General features: G+C 38.3%; 1 protein-coding gene across 1 annotated transcript in view; it reads right to left on the minus strand.

The window, feature by feature from the left end:
* ABCB1 (ATP binding cassette subfamily B member 1) overlaps positions 1–21855 on the minus strand; it is a 114115-nt gene that overhangs the window by 89982 nt on the left and 2278 nt on the right. The window contains exons 3-4 of the mRNA XM_047096458.1: positions 18082–18130; positions 4694–4865 (exon numbers count right to left, since the gene is read on the minus strand). Coding sequence (XP_046952414.1) covers positions 4694–4865; positions 18082–18130 — 221 coding nt within the window. The remainder of the gene's footprint in view (positions 1–4693; positions 4866–18081; positions 18131–21855) is intronic.

Consider the following 21855-nt stretch of genomic DNA (forward strand, 5'->3'; position numbering starts at 1 on the left):
TACCCAACCAGTTACCTTAGACACAGCATGTCTAAAATCATAATTGTCTTTATCTGGTCTCACTTCCAGAGAATCATCAAACTCATGAGGAAAATGAGAACTCATAGAATACTACAGAAATTCAGCAGTGCTTAAGCTTTGTTCACCACAGTAGTATGGCAGGACCAGAGAGTTCCCTAGGCCCAAATCATCAGAGATTTTCAGACAAAGGAAAATTCTAACTGTAAGATTAAGATGGATGGGAGTAGGGTGTCAAGAAATCAGGTACACAACAAAAAGAACAGGACAAAGGCCAGTGTCTGATAATCAGGACAAGGCATCAGGAGAAGACCCCTACAATGAGTCTATTGTAGCAGCAGAGAAGGATCTGCTCACTCAAAGTTTTTAGAGCTATCTAGTTAAATCCAATGTTTAGTGTAAAACAGCAAATCTAAGTCTCCTCTAGGCAAGAAATACTTCTTATCCAACAAGCAGGCTCTGTTACTTACGTCTACCCCCATGGAGAGGTAGTGAGGTTCTACAGGGGGAAAGGCAAAAAGAAGAAAGGTCAGAGAGTGTCAGGGGTCCTAGGAGTTCCATAGATTGACTCTCCCTCCAGAAACATCAGAGAGCTCATTTGCCCACATCTCTAGGACCAGCATCAAAACCTTAAATCTGTCCCCCCCTAGATGATCTGATATCTGGAAATCTGAATCTACAGATGAGCAGGTTAGTGACAGGGAACGGAGGGTCCCAGACTAAAAATTAAAGTAGAGATTGCATGCTGCCTTTGAGATGACATGGAAGGATATATAACAGGGAGTGGCAGTAATGGGTACTGATGAGAGAAGGTTATTAACTTATTTTTTACCTAATATTTATTTTAAAATAATTTTACTTGTTATACAGGACATGTTTATTTTGTGCATGAGAGAGGTACTATGCCAAACCTCGCTATCACCTCCTCTTGGAAGCCTCCCATGATTCCTATATGTGGAGTCGAGTGTCCTTCCTGTCTTTTCCCAAGCATTTTGTACATCTCTGTATCACAGCACTAATCATATCCAACTACATTTGTTGGTTTGCTTGTCCATTCTTATCACTACACTAAGTCTCTTGGGGGTTGGGAATGAATACTTAGGATGTGTACTATGACTGGCACAAGCAACACTTTAATGCAAATTTACTGACTGACTGAAGATGATAACCCCCTACTTAATTCCCCATGTCAGAGACTGGCAACCTCTTACTGGAATGAGAAAGTAAATGTTTTAGGCTTTGGGTATGATATAGTCTCTGCCATACCTATTCTACTGTACCAGTGTGGTGTGAAAGCAGCCACAGAAGAATGCAAATGAATGGGCATGGCTGTATTCTACTCAAACTTTACTTACAGATACTGCAATTTCAATATCATATAACTATCATGTGCCAAAAAACATTATTCTTTTGATTTTTTTTTCCAACGATTTAGTTCATAAGCAATACAAAGAGGCAACAATCCAGATTTGTCCAACAGGCCATACTTTGAGGACCCTTGCTTTTCTGGAAAGGCATGGCTAGTGGTCCACAGTTACCAATGAAATGCTGCTGATAGGGACAATTGTCCACATCTGTAACAGGTGCTGAGTAACTCTGGGTATGTCCCAAGCTTTAAACAATGATAAAAAATAAGCAAGTATCACAGAGTTCCATAAAGATGAAATGACATAGGGGCACCTGGGTGGCTCAGTCAGTTGAGCGTCTGACTTCAGCTCAGGTCATGATCTCATAGTTCACGAGTCCGAGCCCCACGTCAGGCTCTGTGCTGACAGCTCAGAGCCTGGAGCCTGCTTCGGATTCTGTATCTCCCTCTCTCTCTGCCCGTCCCCTGCTAGAACTCTGTCTCTCTCTCAAATAAATAAATAAATAAATCTTTAAAAATTAAAAAAAAAAAGATGGAATAACATAAAGAACCACATCATCATGCAAATTATGTGGGTCCATTTGTGAGCAACATGGATTACTAGTTTACTGATGATGTTATAACAGTAATTAATATTTGTTGAGAACTTTTTTATTACTAGGCCCTATTCTTTGAGACTTAAGTGATGAATCCATTAAATTCTCACAACCACTCCATGAAGTAGGTTCTACTGTTAGTAAACTTCTTTATAGATGAGGAAATTAAAGTATGAAGAAATCTCCCAAAGTTCAAAACTAAAAAAGGTTATAGGTGCGGAGTTTTACAGCCAGGCAGTCCAACTCCAGAAAGCCTGCTCTCTAACCAATGAATATTGTACCTCTTAAAAGCCTGACAGAAGCATACTTCAAAGTTTTCCCAAGACTAGAAGAGTGAGCTAAATGGGAAGGATGAGCAAGGAATGCAATGTGAACTACAACCCCAACTGGAAACCATGTGATGCAGGCATCTATGAAGATGAAGTCCCAGTTACCAGCCCATGAGGTGTGGTAATGCAGGCATTCTTCAGCCTGGGAGACTCTGATCAGCATGCAGACACATGGGCCCAGGAGGGAGCTAGGCTCCACAGCGGGACCACCACCGGGGAACTCATGCACGTGATGCAGTAACTTAAGTCACATTACTGTCCCTCTTAACCAGTCTACAGGAGGTCCAGGTAAAGCCAAGACATAGTAAGGGTTAAGTACTTGCACTTAAAGAAATCAATTTTTTTTTCATAAAGAGGTAATTAATATCTGGGTGATGGAGATACAGTGTATCAAAACATTAATGCAGTTTTTTAAAAAAGACCACTGGACATTACAGTAGTTGAGTTTGCTGTGACCTGTCAGAGTTCAGCTCTGTTAGCTCAGGCAGCCATTTAAGGATCTGCTCTTCCCAGACTGGGCCAAGCTTCAACAGTTATTTTAATAGCTCAATATTTCATTATTAATATACATGATATCAGCAGCTGTCCCTTTATGTAGTGCATGCAGGTGCACAGCATGATTGGTATGATACCTCCCACTCCCATCGTTAGATCAATGTGTATGTCTGGACTTCATAAAAAAGTGAGTAGGATCAGAATGGGTACAGATGTACACATAAGGTCTGCTGGGCTACAAGAGTACTATAAGAATTGATTCTCCCACTGTATGGTGGTAAGAGAACGAACTCCAAAGACTACTGCCTAATACAGCATGCACAGGAATCAATAAATTTAGAGAGCACTGAGAACTTCCGTTGGGTAAATGGTAAAATAGAAAGGTGTCAATTCAAAGGTGGTATATCTTCTGGCAGGTCCTTCTGAATGCCATTTACATAATAATACATAATACATAAGAATTTTACATAGCTCAAACATACTATAAAATTTTCTGGCCCAACTCATTACCTGCATTCACAGAATTGAAGTAAGCCTGCCTCAGGGTAAACAGTGTGTTCTTCAGAATTACCAAGAAGGGGCTCCCAGGACTCCTGGACAGGTTCAAAAAATCCATAAATACCCCAAATTTGTATGAATATTTACATGCATATTTCTGGGGAAAGGATTTATAACATTCGTCAGAGACTTAAAGTTGAAAAAGCGGTACCACTATAGTCTCAAGTGTATTCTCAAACAGGTATTTTCAATATTTCTACCATTTGAGCACCCACGAGGTTGTAAGTCTTTGGGAAGTTTAGTTTAAATCAATCAAGGCTTAACTAAAGGTGGCTTGGAATCTCAGAGCTGTCAACCAGTCCCTCCTCAATCAAGTATGAGTGCAAGAATGTGTGTGATTCCCAAATAATTTCAAAAGTCCCTTCAGTTTCCCACTCTCCTGGAGGTCTGTTTTAGACCTCTTTTCTTTCTCAGCCAAATGTCTTGCTTCCTATTTCACTGAGAAAAGTGAAATAATCACAAGAAACCTTCCACAAATTCTCACCTCCTCATCAACTCAGCTTTGGGTACTGTCATTCAAATGTTCTCTATTCCCACCTGTTACTGTGGGTAAATTCATCTGTGCTCCTACCTAAAGCAAGCATTTCCTTTTGGGCATTAGATTCCCTCCTTTTTCAAGGATATCACTCAAATAAATCTCTTCCCTCTCTCTCAAGCATCACTTTCTCCTCTCTTTCGGATCATTTCCATTAGCATACAAACAAGCTATTATTTCTTCCATCTTAAAACAGACAGACAGACACACACACACACACACACACACACACACAAACACAACTTATCTTGGCCACATTTCTCCATTTTAGCATGTTTCCAAAGAGTCCAACCTGTGACAATACCCAAAATTAAGTTTCTGGTATTTACTGCTCAAAACACTACTCTCTCTCTCTCCACCCTCTGTATCTCAATGATAACTGCATCCAGTTCATCATGTTTCTCAAGCTAAAAATTTTAGAATCATCCTGGACGCCTGTTTCTTATACCCATATCCAGTATGTCAGAGAATCTTATAACTGATTTCTACTTATCATTCAAGGTCCAGATTAAGTAGTTCCTATACCTCTTCCAGAAACTTCCTGGCATCTTTCTGACTTTACAGAGCTCGGCCTTTTTTTTTATGTATCTCTGCCAGCTCTTCCCAAGTGGATTCTAATGCTTGTGAATATTATCTTCTCAAACTCATTACTAATATGTACTATAGCTCAGGCCCTTCAATCTTCCACGGAACTAAACACATTAGTGCGTTTAGTAAGGGCTCCACAAACATCATTTTTAAGTGACTGATTTTCCTTCAAGCTTCCAGTAAAATCAGTACCACAAACAATACTCACTTTCACCAGTTATGTTTAGATTAGTTAGGTTTCGTGAAATTCCTGCGTTTGCAAAGCTATCCGTCATGTCTCCAAAAACCAGCATCATGAGAGGGAGTGCAGCTCCATGGATGATGGCGGCCATTGTCCCCACCAACATATATAACCTATCAAGCCAATTTGAATAGCGAAACTAGAAAAGAAAGAAAGAAAGAAAATGTAAAGAATAGGAACAATTAGCACAGTTTCATGAATGGTTTGCTCTACTTTCCAAATGTATCCAAAATCCAGACATTTTTCAGACTAGTACTACTATCAACCTGGTCCAACATAAACTATTACAATAGAGGCATTTGAGGGCTGCCTGGGTGGCTGAGTCAGTTAAGCCTCAGATTCTTGATTTCAGTTTAGGTCATGATCTCCAAGTTCGTGGGATTGAGCCTCACAATGGGCCCTGCACTGACAGCATGGAGCCTGCTTAGGATTCTCTCTCTCTCTCCCTTTCTCTGCCCCTCCCCCCTTAAACTAAATAAATAAACTAAAAAAAAAGAAATGAGCATTTGGCTCTTCTATTGAATTCTGACCTACTTCTTCATATTGGACTCATTCTGTCTTCTTTTCTCACATGAGGATTGATGAGAGGGATGGGACATTTTGGGAAACTGTAAAAGTCTTTAACAGTACAATAACAGAAATATGTATTGGGGCGCCTGGGTGGCTCAGTCAGTTAAGCATCCGACTTTGGCTCAGGTCATGATCTCACAGTTCGTGAGTTCAAGCCCCGCACTGGGCTCTGTGCTGACAGCTCAGAGCCTGGAGCCTATTTCAGATTCTGTGATTCCCTCTCTCTCTCTGCCCCTCGCCCACTCACACTCTCTCTCTCTCTCTCTCTCTCTCAAAAAATAAACATAAAAAAAAGAAATATGTATTTGTTGCTCTGCTTTCCAAGAATAGAAAACACTTCATCTCAAGATTTTTTTAACCAAGACAAATCTTGATTGCCAAAAGTTCCTGTGAGGACACCACTGAGGAAACATTTTGTTGCTTTATGAAAGTGGCTTGGGTTTAATATCTGCTGCATAATGAAAGTAGCACAAATGTAAAATAATTTTAATACAATTAGGACTCGATAGTGAGAAGGAAGAGGAAAGGAAGAATCAGTTAAATGCATGCTTCCCCAAAAGAGATTCTGGCCATAAAAGATAGAATAAGGCCATAATGACTGACTAGTGCAGGTCTAAAAAGATAGAATATGGCCATAATGACTGACTAGTGCAGGTCTGCATAGTCTCTTTAATTATAGGCAAGTGAAAAATAAAGAAAAACTTCTCAGGGCGCCTGGGTGGGTCAGTCAGTTGAACAGCCAACTTAGGCTCAGGTCATGATGTCATGGTTTGTGGGTTCAAGCCCAACAGGCTCTGGGCTGACAGCTCAGAGCCTGGAGCCTGCTTCGATTCTGTGTCTCCCTCTCTCTCTCTCTGCCCCTCCCCTGCTTGTGCTCTGTCTCCCTCTAAAATAAATAAACATTAGAAAAAAAAAGACAGACTTCTCTGTATCCAAAAAAGTGATGACAAGAAGAAATAGTAACGGGACCTGGCTTGGGGTTCTAGGACAGTCCATTTGAAAAGCAATCAATACTTCTATACATTTAAGGAACTAGGTTAGGACTGAAAGAAAACCAAATGAAAGAAAACAGAAACAAAAACACAGACAGGATGAAGCCATCTGTGGGGGTTTTGAATAAACAGGCTGTTGTCCTGTGGATTCATGACAGTAAGCAGGTTTGTAACCTAGAGAGGAAACTGGGTAAAAAGTCAGAGGTCTAGGAAGGGAACATAAACCAAAACAAAGATCAATATCAGGCAACATAAAAGACACAGCAGCAGAAGTAAGGTTTTAGAATTTACATATACTTTACAAAGAGACAGAAGCCAATCCTAAAGTTAGCTAAAAAGGAACTTCGAGTGGTAACAAATACAAATAAGAACTAAATTGACAAGTGGAGAAATAAAGAGCAAAACAGTTCTTGGGAGTAGTGACTGACAGTCCATAAAGCAGGGAAGAATTAGTGAAGCTGAGTTATAAAATCAGCAAAAATTCAAGTTTGGTGTAAGAAGAATGTCTAATATATACTTAGGTATTTGCATTTAATATTTTTCTAGCTGTTAAAAGTGTAATCAAGTAAGCTTAAGTTTGAAGTAATGACATATCCATAATCTATAACATTCCATAATCTAAAAACATTATCCTCTTTACAAATTTAAACAGCAAGAATATGTTTTTTTTTGGCATTTTTTTTCCCATTTCATTGAAACACAGGCTAAATTTTCTCATTACTTATTTTGTCTTAACTAAGCATTCATCCATCTCCTTAAAAAAAAACACCTGGGGTTCCTAGGTAGTTCAGTTGGTTAAGCATCTGACTCTTGCTCTCAGCTCAGGTCATGACTGCAGGATTGTGGGATCGAGCCTCACATCGGGTTCTGTGCTGAGCATGGAGTGTGCTCGAGATTCTCTCTCCCTCTGCCCCTCCCCCCAGCTCTCTAAAAAAAAAATACAGGGAATGCAAACAGGTGCAGCTGTTCTTGAAAACAGTGTGGAGGTTCTTCAAAAAATTAAAAGTAGAATTACCGTATGACCCAGCAATAGCACTACTAGGAATTTATCCAAAGGGTATAGGAGTGCCGATTCATAGGGGCCCACATACCCCAATGTTTACAGCACTGCTTTCAACAATAGCCAAATTATGGAAAGAGCCCAATGTCCATCAACTCATGAATAGATAAAGAAGATGTAGTTTATACATACAACGGAATTACTACTTGGCGATGAGAAAGAATGAAATCCTGCCATTTGCAACAATGTGGATAGAACTGGAGAGTATTATGTTAAATGAAATAACTCAGAGAAAAACAAATATCTTATGTTTTCACTCATATGTGGAATTTGAGAAACTTAACAGAAGACCATGGAGGAAGGGAAGGGGAAAAAAAAGTTTCAAACAGAGAGGGAGGCTCTTAAATAAAGAGAACTGAGGGTTGATGAGGGGTGTGGGAGAGGGGAAAATGTCTGATGGGCACTGAAGAGGGCACTTGTTGGGATGAGCACTGGGTGTTGTATGTAAGTGATGAATCATGGGAATCTACCCTTGAAGCCAAGAGCACACTGTATATGCTATATGTTAGCTAATGTGACAATACATTATACTAAAAAAAATTAAGTAAACAATACTGGAGGTCCTTGGGAATCTCAGGAGAAGAACTCTGGGAAAAGATGGGGCCTCTTGCAATTGTAGAGAGGGGCTTGAAATTGTACTAGTATAAATGACCTTTTTTGTTACTCTAAAATGGTGAAATGGGAAAAATAAATAAAAAATACATTTACCAACTGTTTATGGCCTCTAGATTTTATACCCTTCTTAGGAAGACCTTTTCCAACCTGCACTCATGTTCTCTTTTTGAAATTTTATGGTTTATGTTCAACTCCTTGATACATGCTAAATCTTTGGATTTAAATCTTTGAGGCGCCAAAAAGGAGAGGATGTGGCAGGAATCTAGCTTTTCTTCGCTAACAATTTGTCAGTGGACCCATGTTTTCTCCCTCTTCGTTTAAAATGTCACCTTTGCCAGAAAATAAAATGCCATGTGTAAAAACACAAAACAAAATAACAACAACAAACATACACACACAAGGAGGAAGAGAGGGTAGAAGCCATTTATCTTCCCTTAGAGACTCTATAAAAGTGGGCAAAATATCAAATTCCTCAGTAGAGGAAGCAAAGATAACCGACACTCTCATCACCCCTCCCATATGATATTTTACCTCCAAAACTAATGACTGGCCATAATAAAAACAAGAATAAATATAAATATTTACTCAATGCGTACCCAATGACTAATAAAATCCAGATAAATACTAAAGGAGTAAGTCCTGTCTTCAGAGTTTTTAAAGAGAAGGAGTAAGGCAAAGCAAAAGAGTATGTGCAATCTACACTCTGCAAGCTGTGACAGCACAGCATACACAGTCAAGCAGACACAAGACTGAGCAAATGGTCATTGCCTCCTTTGTGGAAAAGCCTCACAGAAGAGGTTATACTTCCTCCCAGCTTTGAAAGTTTAGCATGTGTTTAGAAGCAAGGAGAAAGGTATTCCAGCCAGAAAGTAGGCATAGCAGTATACTCAGAGGAGATTGGGGTGTGAGGTGTAGAAGGAGCAATAAAAAGCTGATTGCCTTCCACTGAGATAACCAGAAGAGGTAAGGGTTTGGAGGGAAGGAGCACAGAGAAATCTCATTTTGTGCTATCTGACTGCTCATCCTGAAAGAGCTATCCAAGAAGCACATGGAGAGAATTCAGAGTTTGCAACGCAGTTTTGTGATAGTAGCGTATGTAGCAGAAGTCATGGGAGTGGGTAAGATCATCCAGGAAGAGAAAAAGAGTGACTGATATTAAGAAAAATTTGAAAATAAATAGAGACAGCATGTTGACTGTCCTTTTGATGATCTTGGGGCAAAAGGAAAAGCAAGAGAATGGACACCAGAGGGGAATGTCACATTCCCTCTGGGCAACTATGTTGCGAAGTCTTACACATGTTTATAAGTAAATCAGTCAAGGAGATGACTGGTGAAAATACAGAAGGAAACTGAGATGGGGCAAAATCCTAAAGAACAAAGCAAACAAATGTTTCTTTGGAACCTGAGGAGAGGGATCATGGGTGGATGCTATAACTAATGGGTGAAACAAGATTTCCCATGATGTCCCAAGACAACTCATAGTTGTGAGGGGGCAGAGATCCATCTACAGTGGAAGAATCCACTCTGTCATGACCTTAACCAAGCGATCAAACCTAGCATTGTAGAAAAGGAAAAAACACTCTGACATTTGAGGTTTCCAGATGTGGTAAGACAAGAAGTACACAGCATCCCCTACACAATCTTCTTACCACAAACATTTAATGTGGATGTATTTAGACCTAACTTTCAGCACATTCAAAATGTAAGCCATGGAAGAACAAGTTAAATGATGCCATCAGGAAGCAATACCTCACCTCTAGAAGGTGAGGTATTCTACAGGACAACTAGTATAGTCTTTAAAGCATGTCAATATAGTTTTAAAAGAAGAGAAAACTTCTAGACTCAGAAGACACAATATCTAAATGTCATCACTGACTAGATCCTATTTTGAACAAATCAACTGTAAAAGACATTTTTTTGGAGATAATTGGAAATATTTGAATATGAACTAAACATTACATTAAGGAATTATGATTCATTTGTTAAATACAATCATTATGTTTTATAGAAAAATTTTGTGTAGGAACATTTTTGATATATGTAAACAATTACATATGAAATATCACAAAATCTATAACTTCAGGTGAAATGTGTGGTAAAATTTTAACAGTTGTTAGATACAGACAACGGCTATATGGGCCTGAATTTTACTGTTCTACCTTTCCATGTGTTTGAAAGTTTTCACAATAAAACTTGGTAAAGAGAGAATGGTTCTCAAATAGGCAAAGATATACCTCTTCAACTCAAACTAGAAGAAATGAGCTAAGAGTAAGCATAGATACAAACAAGTTTCCAAGGATAAGGACAAAGTTGAGAGTTTAGAACCTCCTGTTTACTTGGGACATGAGTCAAGATGTCTCAAGAAAAGGTGGTAAGATTTGAGGAAAGTGGTAAGTACAATAAGGCTAAGCAGGACAAAACCCTCAGTTAAATGTCTTAGCTCTGTCACTTACTAGGAAGGAGAGTTTGGGGAAAATAATCTCTTCATAATGCCTTGGTTTCTGTATTTATAAAATGAGGAGAATATCATATATGCAGAAAAACTCACATAGCTGTTATGAAGATGAAAATGAGATTTAACTAAATAAATTTTTATTAAGAATACACTATGGTAATATATAATATATTCAGGTACTGTTATTGGTTTAGGAAATGTAAAAATTAAAAAGACTTCAGTAGCTTACAGTGAAGGGGACAAAAAAAAGTAACATATCAGGAGAAATGTAACACAGAGGTATAAACTAATTATAATTGGAACCCTTTAAACACAAGGAAATGGAAAACATTTGGCTAGACATTGATAAGAAAGAGGGGGACAGGAAGCCATCAAAATCCTTGAGGAGAAAGCAGGCAAAAACCTCTTTGATCTCTGCCACAGCAACTTCTTACTCAACACGTCTCCGGAGGCAAGGGAAACAAAAGCAAAAATGAACTATTGGGACCTCCTCAAAATAAAAATCTTCTGCACAGCAAAGGAAACAATCAGCAAAACTAAAAGGCAACCGACGGAATGGGAGAAGATATTTGCAAATGACATATCAGATAAAGGGTTAGTATCCAATATCTACAAAGAATTTATCAAACTCAACACCCAAAAAACAAATAATCCAATGAAGAAATAGGCAAAAGACATGACTAGACACTTCTCTAAAGAAGACATCCAGATGGCCAACCGGCACATGCAAAAATGCTCAACATCACTCATCATCAGGGAAATACAAATCAAAACCACAAGGAGATACCACCTGACACCTGTCAGAATGGCTAACATTAATTAACAACTCAAGCAACAACAGATGTTGGCGAGAATGCGGAGAAAGAGGATCTCTTTTGCATTGTTGGTGGGAATGCAAGCTGGTGCAGCCACTCTGGAAAACAGTATGGAGATTTCTCAAAAAATTAAAAATAGAACTACCCTATGAATGAGCAACTGCACTACTAGGCATTTATCCAAGGGATACAGGTGTGCTGTTTCAAAGGGACACATGCACGCCCCTGTTTACAGCAGCACTCTCAACAATAGCCAAAATATGGAAAGAGCCCAAATGTCCATCAATGGATGAATAGATAAAGATGTGGTGTATATATATATATATATATATATATATATATATATATATATACACACACACACACATATATGTGTGTGTGTATATATATACATAAACACACATATACATATATATATACACACACACACACAATGGAGTATTACTCAGCAATCAAAAAGAATGAAATCTTGCCATTTGCAACTACATGGATGGAACTGGAGGGTATTATGCTAAGTGAAATTAGTCAGTCAGAGAAAGACAAATATCCTATGACTTCACTCATGAGGATTTTAAGACACAGAACAGATGAACATAAGGGAAGGGAAGCAAGAATAATATAAAAACAGGGAGAGGGACAAAACATAAGAGACTTAAATATGGAGAACAAACAGAGGGTTACTAGAGGGGTTGTGGGAGGGGGGAATGGGCTAAATGAGTATGGGGCACTAAGGAATCTACTCCTGAAATCATTGTTGCACTATATGCTAACTATTTGGATGTAAATTACAAAAAATTTTTTTAATTAAAAAAAAAAGAAAGAAATGGGGGGATGGTGAACCAGAACCACATAGAAGGAAGGCTGATACACAAAGAAGAAGAATAGTTTAGGTAATCAGCAGACCAGGTGGTTAACACGACTCTACCATGGTGCCTGGGTTGGAGAAGAAGTCAGTGAATCCATTCATTTATTCATTCATTCAACATTCAAAAGGTATTTGTTAAGCAGCTAATAAGGGTCAGGTTTCTAGGTATTGGAAGTAACAGTGAATAAGACAAGCTACCTGTCCTCATATATATTCTAGTGCAAATAGTAAAATGAGGAAAAGATGTATTCAATATTCACTCAATATCTAACTACCTATTCTAGGCACTAGGAGTACCTAGAGAAGCAAACATAGAAAAATGCCTTCCTTCATAGAGCTTAGACCACAATGACAGGCAGGATCAGTTGGCTTAGACTGGCTGGTTAAAGACTGTCCCTCTGAGAAGGCAACATGTAAGCTGAGACCCAAATGACAGGAAGGATACAGTTAGTCACATGGTGATCTGGAGACAGAGCATTCTAGACAGAAAGAGCAAATGCAAAGGTCCTGTGGTGAAGAGAAGGTTGGTATATCTCAAGGACCAAATAGAATTACCACTGTGACAAGAGCAGAGCACAGACTAGTCTGTGGTGCAGTCAGAGATGTGCCAGAGGACAGATTACACAGGGCCTTTACAGCTGGATAAGGGAGTCTGGGTTTTACTCTAAACTTCCCAGCTAAGTGCAAAGGAAAGGCACGAACGAAGGTGATTGGATGTGTCTACTATGTGTAGAATAGCTTTTAGAAGAGCAGAAATGGAGTAAGGGGACCAGCAATAGAAAGTGGTTGAGAAAGCAAACCCTTGACCAGGTATAGAAGGCGGAATAATGCCTTCTCCTCATGAACATAAAATAATGCCTGAGATTAACTTAATCTCAGGAACCTGTGAATTGTTTCTTCACATGGTGAAAGGGACTTTGCAGATGTTAAGGGTCTCAAGATGGGATGATTATCCTGCATTATCCAATTAGACCAAATGTAATGACACGGGTCCTTAACAAGAGGGAGCCAGGTGGCTCAGACTCAGTAGCAGGAAAACAGATGACTGAGGAGGTTGGAGGGATGCAGTAAGAGACCATTAGCCTAGGAATGCAGGCAGCTTCCTGAAGCTTGCTGATAAGGGGAGGGAAACAGATCCAGCCCTGCTGACACCTTGATTTTAGCTCAGTGAGACTTCTAGGCCCAGAACTGTTAGGTAATAAATTTTTGTTGTTTTAAAAAGCTACTAAATTAATGGTATTTTGTTACAATAACAACAGGAAATGAGTACACAAAGTCAAAAAAGAAGGATAACAAAGAGAAAAGGCTAAGCTAGAAGGAATCAAAAGTTGAGGTTGAAGACTGATACCTTTGAGTTTATAGCTTCTTAGATGGGAGTCCACCCAGATGATAAACCCCAGGTCCTTGTTCACAAGTGTAATTTACTGAAGTAGAGTAGGAGTGAAGGTTGTTGGAGCTGAAAGGTCAAAGAATGCTGAGCCTAGGAGTCATTATTAAGGTTGCCCAAAGAGAAGAATAATGAGAGCATAGCTGAGTGAAGTAGAAGCGATTAAATACCAACGTCCTCAATGGAGAAACAAAAGTAACTAGAAATTAGTAAAGGAAACCACTGCATATAGATAAAGATACTAAAACTTTACAGAATGGAGCTCAATTGAGAAAGAAGTTTTGCATGAAAACAATTTGGAAATGTCTGTATGAAAGCACAAAAATGCCAACACCATCACTGAGCTGGGACAAGGGATTAATGAATTCTAATTTCGCAGGCAGAGATGACACAAGAAAAAAAAAGAGCTAGGAGAAAAATCAGCAGACTGTGGCATCATAGAAGCAAAGAGAAAAAAGAAAATAGTAGATAATGTCAAGCACTACTTAAAAGTCAAGATGGAATCAAGACAGGTCTACTGAATTTGATGAGTGGCAGAGACAGAAGCCAAGTTATAATGTCTAACGAAGTGACTGCAAGGTGAAACTTAAACAAGTAAAGGCAGCTCCTGTATGTGAAGCAAGCAAGAGGGGAGGTGGCTTGAAAGATGGCATTAATGAAACTAAAGACACCTCACATATAAATGCCAATGGGATAGACCCAGTTAAGAGGCAGAGACTGTAGACACAGAAGAGAAAGGATGGATGATGATGATGATGATGATGATGATGATGATGATGGTATTAATAATAATAGCAGTAGTGATATATAAGGTCCATGAGAAGGCAGAGGATTTGGGAGCCAAAGTACAAATGAGTGATTAGTTTTAATAACCAGATTCTTCCTCTGTTATATTAGGAGGGAAGGAAGAGGGATCTGATCCAGGTAGGGATATGCTTGCAGATTAGGAGAGATGGGCTGAGGAACTTCTGTCAGATGGCTTCCATTCTGTTTGTGAAATAGAAGTAGAGGCCATCCACCAAAGGGGGAAAGGGAGAAGTGGGAAACGTGAAAAGAGTAGAGGACTGACAGAGTCAAGAGAAGAGGAGAAATAGGAGTTCAGTTGGGAATATACCTGTTGTGAGGTTTGCTACAGCAACAATCAAATGAAGGAGTTCAGGCACCAGTGATTTTGCTCAGGCTTTGTGTAACAAATGACAAGCGGAAGGAAGATTATTGTTTGGGCAAGAGAAAGGGCTGATGGGAAAGTGATGGGTCAATGGACCAAATATCCAGAGAGAACAGTGAGCAGATTGGAAAGAAAGGAGATGGCTCACTAATTTAAGCTGTGGCTTCAATCAATCACTTTGCAGGTACGACAGTTTCAAATAACAATAAAATTCAGGATGTGAGTGTACAAACAGATGGCTGGGGAGGGGGGCAGGGAGAAAGAAACAGATTACTGCACCTGTGAAGGTCAAGAAGCAGATATCCAGAACACCATAAAAGTTACCCGAGATAGTAGGAGCTCTGGGAGTGGAAAGAGAGACACTGAGCCCGGCGGTAAAATCTTCAAAGACTGAGGAGTGACCAGGTGGTCAGAGGATAATAGAACTTTTCAACTCCAGGCAGGTAAAAGTTTAACTGGCCACAAGCTTTCATAAATGATTAAAGTTGTTAAAAGCTCTAGCTTGAGTAAGCAAATCTGGGGGCAAATTTTGGACCTGCTCCCTTACTAGCTACGTAAATCTGTGAGTTTGAACGCATTACTCAACATCTGAGTCTGTTTCATCATGTAGTGTAAGAATAATACAAGTTCCTATGTCATTGAGTCACTGTGGGGATTAAGTTAGATGACAAATGTGGAGTGCTTAACAAATCCCTGGCACAGAGGAAGCAATAGACAGATAATAGCAATAATCTGTTTTGAAAGAAATGAATTCTTCGATATGATCCAATAAGTAGAATGCTCAGAGTTGAGCCTGCTGCACAATCCTGACAACAGTGCATAATCTTTAAGCAGTGCTTTGTATTGGCCCTATGACCCCACTTGTATGTTTCCTGCCTTTATTTCCATCTGTCTCATTTCTTTGTTTGCTTTAGATTTTATTCTACTTTTGTGTTTCTTGTTCTGTTGAAACAAGGCCTGATATATATATTTAAAAAATAAAAGCTAGGGGGCACCTGGGTGGACCAGTCGGTTAAGTGTTGGACTTCAGCTAAGGTCATGATCTCGTGGTTCGTGAGTTCGAGCCCGGCATTGGCCTCTGTACTGACAGCTCAGAGCCTGGAGCCTGCTTTGGATTCTGTGTCTTCCTCTCTCTCTGTTCCTCCCCCACTCACGCTCTCTATCTCAAAAATAAATAAACGTTAAAAAAAAAACTTAAATAAAAGCTAGTAGGAACACTTGAATATTCTTTACCTCTTTTTCATCACCTTCTCAAGACTGCTAAAAAGTCTCATAGTAGAAAGAAGTTAAAATTCCGAGCCTGAGACTTGCTGTTTAGAAAGACCTGTGTTCAAGGTTGTCCCTTGGTGGGCATCTAGAAATTGGATTTTGGGTGGATTGACATCACCTAATTGATAAAAATGACCAAATTATTTGTACAACAATGTGCTTTATGTCAAATACCTGCATTCCTTCTCTGAGTCTGGAATTCTGGTATACGTTATGCCTATGTGATCAGCTCCCAGTATAAACTCTGGGTGCTAAGTTTCTAATGAGCTTGTCTGATGGCCTTTCACACTTATCACCATTCATTGCTGGGGAAGTTAAGTGTGACTCCACTGGGAGAGGACTCCAGGAGCTTGTGCCTGGTTTCTCCTGGAATTCTGCCTCCCTCTTTCATTTTCCCAATGTTGATTTTGCTTTGTATTATTTTGCCATAGTAAATCTTAGCCATGAGTATCATGAGTATGACAATATGCTAAGTCCTGAGAGACCTCATAGTGAATCATCAAACCTGAGGTTCTTGGGGAGCCCTGACACACGAGTTTTTGTCTTAGCTGATAATACCAGCACTATACTGTTAAACTTTCTGAATGTGTCCTCAGGTCAATAGGTTTTACATACAAGTTCAGTTTTCTACGTCAACTCTTCAGGAAAAAGACACAAGGAAAAGCCACACAAACTTAGAACATGAACTTCACAGGTTTCAATTCTGGTCCCGCTATGTATCAAGTGGGCAAGCTAATATGTCTGGCTCAGTTTCTTCACCTGTCAAATTAGAATAATAATAGTACCTATCTCCAAGGGAGTTGCAATGATTAAATGAGTTCTATATAGAGTACTTAGATCGAACACACGGCATATAGTGCTTTATGTGTGTTATTATTCCCTCACATTAAAAATCTAGATTTTTATTCTTTTGTGGCTTAATTATATTGATACTGTTACCTCCAAGTATTAGATATGTCAAATTTTCTGAAATAAGGCTTTAAAAAATTTAAGCTACAAATAATAAAAACTAAACTACAAAAGACAGAAATGCTTTGGTCTTAACATGATAAAATTGAAATTAAATCTTGGGAATAAACCCTACTTTAACATTAAAGCTTCTTTTAATACATAAGAATGAAATATAAAACAAAATCTGTCCCTTGGTCACATGAATAGTCTTCTTGAGAATGAGTAATCATTCTTGAGAGTGAACATATAGTCTCATTCCTCTAAAATTTCAAAGACTGTAGAGATCTGTAGCCAGATCAACTGTAGTGCAAGAGGATGATCATGTAAGATAACCACAGAGTCCGCAGTGTCAAAGTGAGGCAACTATTTGTTCCTGCCTGTAACTATTATATTTAATTTACTAGTATCCATTTTACAAGATAGCCTATCCCTCCCCCACCAGTGACATTTCAAAAATGTCTCATGTGTTCTAACTGAATTATAAAGTATGTACTCACTGCTGGACTTAATTGGTTCAGTAGTGTTCCAGGTTCTTAGGAAAGAGAAAAAGCAGAATCCAAGTAGAGAAAGACCATCAACCAGCCCCACCTATAATATCCCTGTCTTATTCCAAATCTGATTAAACAAAAGGTTCTAAGCAACCGCCATGCAACCACAAAATGAGATGAAGAATTATATAAAGGATTTCAAGTTTGACATAAGTTATTGAGCACAGAGGAATAATGACATGTACTAGTAATAAATAAAGCATAGTAATAAATAATGCATTGCTGACTTCTATTTTTTCGTACCTGGGACTTTGACCTCAAACCTGCCAGAATACGAGTCACTAATGACAAGGAACCTTGTGTCCTATTGGAACCACACTCCGTGTGGCTCTATCTAGATGGCTGAGATCATCACTGGGCTTACATAAATAAGTGCTTACCTGAATAAATCACTGGCAATTTGCAGAATATTGGCAGAATACCAAACAATTGGCAGAATACCAAAATATAGGCCAAGAAGAGTAGCTACTGAGAATCCATTTACGTGGCAGATTATGATCAGCATTCCCCCTGAAAACAAGCTAAATTAAACCTATTCATTTTACCTCTCCATTAACATACTCTCTAAGAAAATATTATACCAGATGAAATATCTCTAGTCTAGGTAAGAAAAAGTCAAATTTCCAAAGCATTTTGAACAGTAAATAAGTTCCAACTCACCATTGCAAGTGTACTGACAGTTGGTTTCTTTTCTTTCTTCTCTTTTTTACTGAAAAACAGAAACAGAATTGCACAAAGGCCTTAAAATTATGTAAATTTTTAAATGACCGAATTAACATGGATCCTATATTTTTTTTAATTAATGTTTGTTTTATTTTTAAGAGAGAGAGAGACAGAGTATGAGCGAGGAAGAAGCAGAGAGAGAGAGGGAGACACAGAATCCAAAGCAAGCTCCAGGCTCTGAGCTGTCAGCACAGAACCCGACATGGGGCTCGAACTCACAAACCATGAGAGCATGACCTGAGCCAAAGTCAGATGCTTAGCCAACTGAGCTACCCAGGTGCCCCACAGATCCTGTATTTAATAGCAAACAGGACAAAGAAAACATGTCTATATTATTCCATAAAAATATACATTAATAGTATGATCCCATTTATGAACTTTAAAAATGTTTACATGTATCTTAGAAATCTAGATATGTGGTTATCACTGGGTATTGAGATTTCTATCAAAATATTTTCTTCTTTGTGCCTTTGATATTTCAATGAGAAAAAATAATTCTGAAAAAAGAAAGCTTCCTGTTTTTATTCTACAGACAGTCCCCGAATTACAATGGTTTAACTTTAGCACAGCAAGAAAGTGTTATGCATTCATTAGAAACTACACTTCCAACACTGGATTTGGATCTCTTCCCTGGGCTAGCAACATGCAGTACAGTACTCTCTAGTGATGCTGGGCAGCCACAATGACCTACAGCTCCCAGGCAGCCATGCAATCAATCACAAGGGTAAACAACCCATACACTTAAAACCGTCCTGTAACCATACAACCACTCTTTCAGTACAGTACTCGATAAGTTACATGGGATATTCAACACTTTATTATAAAATAGGCTTTGTGTTAGATAATTTTGCTCAAGTATAGGCTAAGGTAAAGATTCTAAGCAAGTTTAAAATTTTTTTTTCAACGTTTTATTTTTATTTTTGGGACAGAGAGAGACAGAGCATGAACGGGGGAGGGGCAGAGAGAGAGGGAGACACAGAATCAGAAACAGGCTCCAGGCTCTGAGCCATCAGCCCAGAGCCTGACGCGGGGCTCGAACTCACGGACCGTGAGATCGTGACCTGGCTGAAGTCAGACGCTTAACCGACTGCGCCACCCAGGCGCCCCTCTAAGCAAGTTTAAAGCAGGTTAGGCTAAACTATGATGTTCACTAGGTTAGATGCCTTAAAGGCATTTTCAACTTTAATGGTATTTTTAACTTAGGATGGGGTTATGGGGATATAAGTTAAGGAAGATGTGTAACTAGGAAATCAGTCATCCTGTCCAGAGTTAATTCCCTTAATTATCATCTAAGTAATTCTAGCAGTTGATATCCTATCTATGTACTACCTAGATATTATCCTTAATCATTCCCTCTACCAATGGAGGGTAGTGGCAATCAGATGCTGGGCATAAACAAACCTAAGAAGAAAGGTAATTAAATCACTCTCTATGAGCTAATCTAATTCTGAAAGGATATCTGGAGCCTTAAATGTACCATTACAACAATAAATTCAATCCGGAAAAGCTATGGTAAAAAAAAAGGGGGGGGGGTCTGTCAACTGTCAGAAAGCTGTCCTCAGGAATAAGAAGGCTAATTACTATTTTGAGCCCAAATTCAAATTAACTAACCTTTTTCTACTCTGTTTTAACTGCCACCTATAGCATGAAAGTAAACCAATCAAAAGCAGTACATATTTTCATATGTACAAATGAAAGACTATTTGAGAGAAAATCACATTATTTTTATACAGATTTTCAAGTTCAAAAGTAAATTCATCTTTGTCTTTGTTCTTTATGCTAAGTGAGGTCAAAGAATTGAAGAGACTTCTAAGGAAAAAAAAATCCACAGCTTACCCCATATTTGGCTTTAAAGTGATGTTAGACGGACATGAAAACACACAAAATACACAAACATAAGTCTTCAGATTTGGTCCCACCCTATTCCCAGTAAAGCATGGTTTCAGTATCTCTGGAACCAGGATGAGAGGAAAAAAGTAGTCACACATAATTGAATTTTAGCTCCAGCCTTTTTATTTATTTTTTCATTCTCTAAAACTGTTGCTACTATGAAGAATTGATAATGTTCCAGATGCTAAGTAAACACTTCCCATACACAATCTCATTTAATCTTATCTCAATCTCTTCAAGGCAGGCACATTTTTGTCGTTCTGTCAGAGCCGAGAAAACTGTAGGTGAAGAGAGTTCATGAACTTGCTCAAGGTCACACAGCTGCAATAAAGCCAAGTTTAAGCGGAAAGTCTATCCCCCAAACACCAAGCTATTCAGTGCAACCTCAGGCTTCTGAGATACCACTTTATATAGAAATGCACTTCCACATTGATCTCTCATCCCTACTAGATTATTCATTTATCCCCATCAGCTTGAAACGCAATGTTTACAAAAGGCAAGTTGCTTATTAAACCTTTACAAATACACAGATTCCAAATGACATTATCATCCAAGCATTATATATACTAGCAAAGCCATGTGCTTCTTTATAATTCCAATTTAGAACACAGAGTTAAAAGAAAAAAACTCATAGAAAAAAAAGATCAGCTTTGTGGTTATCAGAGGCGGTGGGAGGTAGGGAATAGATGGAAGTTGATCCAAAGATACAAAGATAAAGAAGTCCCAGGGATGTAATGTACAACATGATGAGTACAGTTAACATGAGTACATGATGAATGCCTTATGATATATGTGAAAGTTGTTGAGAGTAGATCCTAAGAGTTCTCACCGCAAGCAGAAAAAATTTTGTTTTTTTCTTTTTATTTTACGTGTATGACAGATGTTAACTAAATGTACTGTGATAATCATTTCACAGTGTATGTAAGTCACACCATTACGCTGTATACCTTAAGCTTATATAGTGTTGTATGTCAATTGTATCTCAATAAACCTGGAAGAAAACATATAGTTATATTAAGAACAGATTAAAATCAATGATGATGGGCATAGTTTAATAAGAATTACTTAAGTAAAAAAAAAACAATTTTTTTTGTTTAAAAAGTCTGTAGGCCACGATAAGAACCAATAATAAAAATGAAGGTATGTACAGGCTCCAACAAATTTCTTTACTATTTCTTTCCACATACCCTCAATACTTCTTATGCCAATACTCCTGTTTGTGTATTAAGGACACAGTTCTTTAAGAGATGTAGTAAAACAAAAATTAAAAACAAAAACGGAAATATCTTTCTTCCACTCTATGGAGTCTTTTTCCTTTTGTGTATATGAAATTTTTTATTATGAAACCTTTCAAATAGAACAATTAAAAGAATACTAATAATGACTACCCATACAAGATCCACCTAGATTCAACAATTGTTAACATTTTGACCATATGTTCTTTATTTACATAAGTATATATTATCATCGTTAATATTTTGCTGAGCCATTTGAAAGTAAGTTGCAAACATCATGGCACTTCACATATTTTCCCACCATTTTCACTTTTCAGAAAATTAACAGCAATTCGGCTATCATCTAATATCCAATCTACAAACTGCCCAAGGATGTTTTCTATAGGTTTTTCCTTTTTTTTATTTGAACTCAGATATAATCAAGGTTCGCACATTACACTGGGTGGTTTTTCCTATTTAGTCTCTTTTTTTAAGTCTAGAAGTCCTTCTGCCCCCTCTCCCCACATTGACTTTTTGTAGTAACAGATGTCATATAGAATGTCCCACATCTTGGATACGTCAGTTTCAAACTGAGTCCAAACTGAGA

This window comes from Lynx rufus, unplaced genomic scaffold, assembly GCF_022079265.1.
Source record: "Lynx rufus isolate CCGP_SWC_20201006 ecotype Redwood Valley unplaced genomic scaffold, mLynRuf1.p SCAF_4, whole genome shotgun sequence".
NCBI classification, from domain to species: domain Eukaryota; kingdom Metazoa; phylum Chordata; class Mammalia; order Carnivora; family Felidae; genus Lynx; species Lynx rufus.